Source organism: Pundamilia nyererei, unplaced genomic scaffold (assembly GCF_000239375.1).
Source record: "Pundamilia nyererei isolate P.nyererei 1_Seehausen unplaced genomic scaffold, PunNye1.0 scaffold00098, whole genome shotgun sequence".
NCBI lineage: Eukaryota > Metazoa > Chordata > Actinopteri > Cichliformes > Cichlidae > Pundamilia > Pundamilia nyererei.
The window spans coordinates 866,789-872,788 of record NW_005187499.1 but is presented as its reverse complement, the minus strand read 5'-3'; the positions used below and the strand labels follow the sequence as shown (position 1 = coordinate 872,788).

General features: G+C 41.6%; 1 protein-coding gene across 1 annotated transcript in view; it reads right to left on the bottom strand.

Annotated features, from left to right (window-relative positions):
* Positions 1-6,000, bottom strand: part of cdh24b (cadherin 24, type 2b) — a 155,740-nt gene that overhangs the window by 78,754 nt on the left and 70,986 nt on the right. Inside the window, exon 3 of the mRNA XM_005740228.1 lies at positions 1,975-2,269. Coding sequence (XP_005740285.1) covers positions 1,975-2,269 — 295 coding nt within the window. The remainder of the gene's footprint in view (positions 1-1,974; positions 2,270-6,000) is intronic.

The following is a 6,000-nucleotide window of genomic DNA, read 5'->3' as shown; positions in this document are numbered from 1 at the left end:
CAGAGAGGCCGATGGCGCAATATGGCAGCCTCGCTTCTGTCAGTCTGCTCCAGGGCAGCTGTGGCTACAACTGTAGCTTGCCTCCAGCAGTGTGTGAATGTGAGAGTGAATGAATAGTGGCATTGTAAAGCACTTTGAGTGCCTTATAGCGCTATATAAATCCAATCCATTATTATTATTATTAATTGGTTCATATATTTTGTTACATGCTTTTGGACCAGAGCAACTTTTCCATAGTTCTAGATTCTCCTCCTTGTTTGTGCGCCGGCATGCCCGATCTGATATCCCCGTGTTAGTGTTTTTAATAATGAAGTTGTCTGAGCATTCACCTAGCATTACCCAAGAAGTTAGCTAATGCTTTTAAAAAGGATCGCTAGCAAACAAGCATGAGTTACCTAAATTTGGCTACTGTAACAGCAGACCTTTAACTTGATAAAAATAGTTATTATATTGTATAAATTAATAATAGAAAGAAAAGCGCTTGAAATGCTTACAGTTTGTTCCAGAAGAGTTTGCATAAAGGTATTTCTTTCCCCCACACTGCAAAGCTATGACAATGCAACAATATGATTGGTCAGTTGCAAAGGACCAGCACTATTATGATACTGCAGGAACAAGACAGACACGGGATATCAGATACACCGTGTCTTTACTACAGGATCCTTGTTGAAAGATCAAAGTTAATAGAACGTGCTTTCTGGGGTAATTTTTAGCTTGAGTGACAGTATTGTGACTTTAAAAAGTCTGTGTAAACAATAGCAGAGGAACTATAGAAAGACGTTAGTGGCATAAATTATAGACTGCTTCAAAAATGAAACAAAACAGTGGTAAATGAGCCGACAGCAGAGTTGTCAAAAAAATGTATAGCAAAAAAAATAAATAAATGAAAGATTATGTACTCATTTGCTACAGTACTTTTAGCAGTTATCTGATAGCCACATTAAATGTCTATTGTTATCTTTGAGATGCTATAGCTAATAATAAGATGGTGATATTAATGTTGTTATCATTGCTACTGTGTGTAACATTAACAGACGGCGCTAATTCATCAGGATAACACAATTATTTGTGTCTTAAAAGCATTATCTTGATAAAAGTCTACCAGCAGCTACACAGAAGCTGTGGCAGCCTACCCTACCAACTCTATTTCATGGGCCATGTCAGCAGTAGCACACCGTTACTTGAGACGACCTAAAAATATTCTTTTGTTTGCTTGTTGCACAGTTGTCTCTATAGTTGTCTATTATAGGTTTTTTACTCAATGGCAGATCTGCAACGCAATTCTAATTTGTTAAAGCTAGCTGCTAGCTTTTCCCCTAAACTTGCTACCTGGTCATACGGACACCATAAATGAAAGATAATATAAAAAAGCCAAAAGAGGATTGCATTAACATTAAAGTACCACATATTGGGTCTGAATTGGTGTGGTTTATTGGAAGCTATCCTTGGTCACAGAACAGCATTTGCTGCTAATGAGGGCACAAAGGATTAGTTAGTCTGACTTTTAGCTATCATTACCACCACCAGGAGCTGTAGTCTGCCAGAGAAAGCCTCTCTGGATGCTTTGTGTCTCCTTGCATACTTAATATAAAAACAATAATATCTGGTAATGTTACATTTTATAACTTAAAAGACCACAAAATGGGTTTTCTCAACTACACATCTCCCTTATAACTGCATTATTATTGCAAAACCCACTTCACACAATATGACACACACTGCTTTGATTAAGGTGTTTCGAACTGACTGCCAACTGGCATCATCTTACTGTTCCTATTGGCTTTGTGAAATAGAAAAAAAGCCATTAAAGGTAAGTAACCCCCTTGGGTAGTTACCCTCAATGAGTCACTAAAACTGTTTGGTCAAAGGCACCTGTTCATTTATTTATCTCATATCATTCACTGTGAAGCACAGCACACTGTTTAATCCTTACCCCCAAACTAACTCTAAACTAACCCTCCACCCGCCCAGTACCTATATTTGCCATCTCAGGTACGGTGGCGCTGTAGGGGCCTTCATCAAAGACAGGCGGGTTGTCGTTGATGTCCTGCACCCGAATTATGAACTGTGACGAGGGCTCCAGAGCACGGTCGGTCTGCCTGTCGGTGGCCGTGGCAATGAGACGATACTCGTCCTTCTCCTCACGGTCCAGCGGCTTGGTGACATGGATGTTACCCGTTTTCTCGTCTATCACGAAGACCGAGCCTGCCCCTTCGCCTCGCAGGACATACTTTGTGCGTCCATCATTCCTGTCCATGTCAGTGTGGAGCTGAGTGAGGACGGACAGAAATGGGAAAAAAGAAAGACAGGGAAAAATGGAAGCAAAGAGGAAGGAAACGGGTGGAAATGGTAAGGAAACAGTGGGGAAGAAAGACAAGAGTAAACACCAGTTAAAAATTAAGTTTGTTTTTTTGAGCCAGTCAGTGAAGACAAAAAACAAGCAGATTATCTTCTGCATGCCTCTAGGATATAATGAATTTGAAAAGAAGCAGACAAAAGAAATAGGCACAATACCCCCTCTCTCACACAGACACACTTTCCTGCCATTGTGCTGTGTCTCATCTTTCTATTCCTGCAGTATGAGCAGTTATGAACCTGGATCTCCTTAATCTTAAAGCTATCCAGAACACATGCTCAAGTACTCACGCTTAAAGCCCCCATTCAGTTCCCAGCAGCTGTGGAAGAGGAGAGTTTACTAGTCTGTGCACATGCAACGCCTTGGCTATTTAATGAAAGCACCAAATCAAAGGAATAATAAACAGTAGGCCTATCAATTATTCTGTAACTAATAGGTGTGTATAAGTGAGGGTGGAGTTTGTGTGGCAATGGGACACGCAGTATCGATCGCAGCCCTGTTTTGAGGTTTATTGGATCAGCGCCTAGCGGGATGGCAGAGCAGCAGAGCGACCGGCGTCCTCTCATGCAGGGAGAGGTAATATCAGGGAAGGCTCCACACTGTCCTCCGCGACCGACGAGAGACAAGCCAGCGGGATGTGGTGAGCACATCAAGATTCAATCTCATTACCCCCAAACCTACGTGGATCGAATAGAAACTGTGACCAAAAAAAGGAGCGCTAAATTAGGCCCCGCTCGCAAGAAAGTGTGACATTGTGACTTTAGATGGAAAGGAGAGAGCAGAGAGGCGACTGGGGAGGGGATGGGTGGGTTTAGCTCAGGAAAGCATTGTTGCGTGGCAACAGCTAAGCACATTTGCTAAATGAAATGAGAATGGATACTGCGAATCGAAATGTTCATCTACTTTAAGGCTTGCTATTTTTCAAGTGGGGGGGGGGGGAATGGCGTGGATGTGCCAGCTTCAGGGGGGGTAAACGATAAGCACGTGACAAGGCTTATTCATAAATAAGATGGCAGTCATAAGTCTAGACTGTCAGTTAAAAGTTAAAGCTAATTAAACAGCATGGCACAAAGTTGAACAGCACTTCACCTTCAGAAGATCTGTGTATTTTAATGACAACGTAAATTGGAAAATCTGAAGGCACACCCACCAACATGAGAGAGCGTTGCGTGAGCAGAATGCACAAGCTAGACATAGATGCACTGCTCTCCTGAATGTTTTTCTTTTCATGGACCTATAAATGAAAATGCAAGGCCTTCAATAACTAGCTTAAAAATCTTCATGTTAGCTTAGTTCCTCTAAGCTACTTTAGTTATCACATAGGAGACGTACTCCTTTATGTATGACCCTCTCTGCACGTTGATCGCCTTGGGCAAACGGATTGACAGACAAGACAGATCAACATTCACGTCTGTCACATTTGCATGTCCAGCTGACTATTTATGTTCAGAGTTTATAATTGTCTTCATTGTCTCTGGGGGCCCAGCACATTTTCTCCTTCTACCTCCAGTCAAATGCCTGGTTGACTGGAAACATGTATATGTATGGGTTCTTGCAACTCTTTGAAATTGGATGACCAGTCATTTGTGACAGGACATGATGGAAAAGGATCACTTCCGACATATTTCTCTCATATGTCCTTGTTGGGGTTTAGAATTTACATTACAAATAACATGTAGCCCCTGTAGCCAAGACCACCTTGGCAAGTAATCTGAGTAATTTTGATGCAATTGTCCAAGAGACCAAGTGTAAGGAGTGGCAGCAGCTCAGGCTGAGAAAAGAAACAAAAAAAACCCCCAAACTGAACATAGCATTAGCTGAAGCACACTATGAAGAAACATCAGCTGACCTCAGTGCTAGACTACATGATCTGATACCAACTGATACCATTCAGTTGGCAGGCTTTATTTAAGCTGCTTTAACCTGTCTATAGGTGATGAACATCTGCAAGCTGCTTTGCAACCCACCTCTACATTTCAGTTCCATGTTGTGTATGATTTGATTTGGTCATATTACTGCCATATCTGTTGTCAAGGATCCCTGCTTCCATTTGTCATGGCCTCTTACCGACGCCTCCCTACTTTTGGCTTTCTGTCTGTGCACGTGGATGAGTAGGGTCCCAAAACAGAGACATTTAGGAGGCAAGTTGATTATGATGCAACTCGCTGCTGACATTTTCCACTGCAAAAATTTAGTGAGTGTTTAATATTCTTAACATCTCAATAATGAATCATCATGTTACTTTTATTAATTAGTTTCTCTTTTACCCACTTTCACTTCCCACCACTAACCTTCATTGAATGGGCCTCTTTCACAGCAGACTCTGAGTAGTCACAGCATGAAAAGCTCAAGAGCTGCTAATGACATTAAAGATGCCTCAGTTTCACTCAAGTATCTCAATGAGTTACAGTATGAAGGAAGCCACAGTCTCACGACTCTGAAAAAAAGGTGTTAAAATGAATCGGGCCATAATTAATGCTTTTTTATATATTTATTTTTTTTACACCTTTTACTACACCTATACTATTGTGAAGAAAGCTGTTCCCAAGTTATATGACTAGCCTGTCACTCCCCCTAATCAGTTCAGCCACTCCTTATCTCTACCTGCCCATAAGCACAAACTCTTTACCAGTCTTTCACTACAATGCTTGTCCCTGGGCTGCCGCCTGATTTTACCTTTGCTTTAGAACCTGGTTCCTCACTGCCTGTCTGCTTTTGAGCTCACAAAACACCTACATAAACTCTGACAAGGCACATTATTTACAACCCAATTAGGACCTGACCGTGCAAATTCAATTATGGCATGTCTCATTTCTGTCGAACACACTCCATACATGGCATCCATATGGATGAACTTCCAGCCACCACTTGAGATCAGATTTCCCAACTCAAATATATGTTATTGCACCACCTATAGTAATAAAGCAGATAAATGGTCTCTCCATGTACCTCATACCCTCGGTACAATATAGCAACCCTATTAGAGGCAGTGTTGTAAACATTCAGGCAAACTGGTGCACACCTCACTTTCAGTGTATTTCAAAATGACACGCGGAAATTGTGCAAAGCACCAATGAGGCAAAAAATGTATTAGAAAGACACTTTACTAATCACTGTCTTTTAAAAAATCTGCATCTGCACACACAAATCTGCACACAGCTGACAATGGGCCAAGACATTGCATATAAACCAGTGCCACAACAAACTAATTTTCTCTTCACTTGTTTTCCAGATCTAATTATTTGTTTTAGTCCATCACCAGTGCAAATTTGCAGGTTCAAAAGGTTTTGATATTTGAACAAATTAAGTATTTTTGCAGTCAGGGTCTCAAAAGTTCATTAAAAAGTATTTAAATTATGACCTACACAGTATTTAGGTTTCCTCTCATCTTCTAAGGAGGCCAACTGGGGCCAATTGGCCAAAACACCCGGCTGGTCGGGACCACCACGGGAGCCCGGTTCCTCACTCCCCTTAACGAAGAGCCATTAACAATCAAAGTTTTAACGGCCCTGCAGCTTAACGAGGGGACTTAACGAGCTTCTTAATGAAGCCCCAGCCATCATTACCACAGTGAGTGGTGGCAGCACTGATTGAAAGCACTGCTCAGAGTCATTCTGAAGCAGGAGAGACCAGCCGAAGGAAAC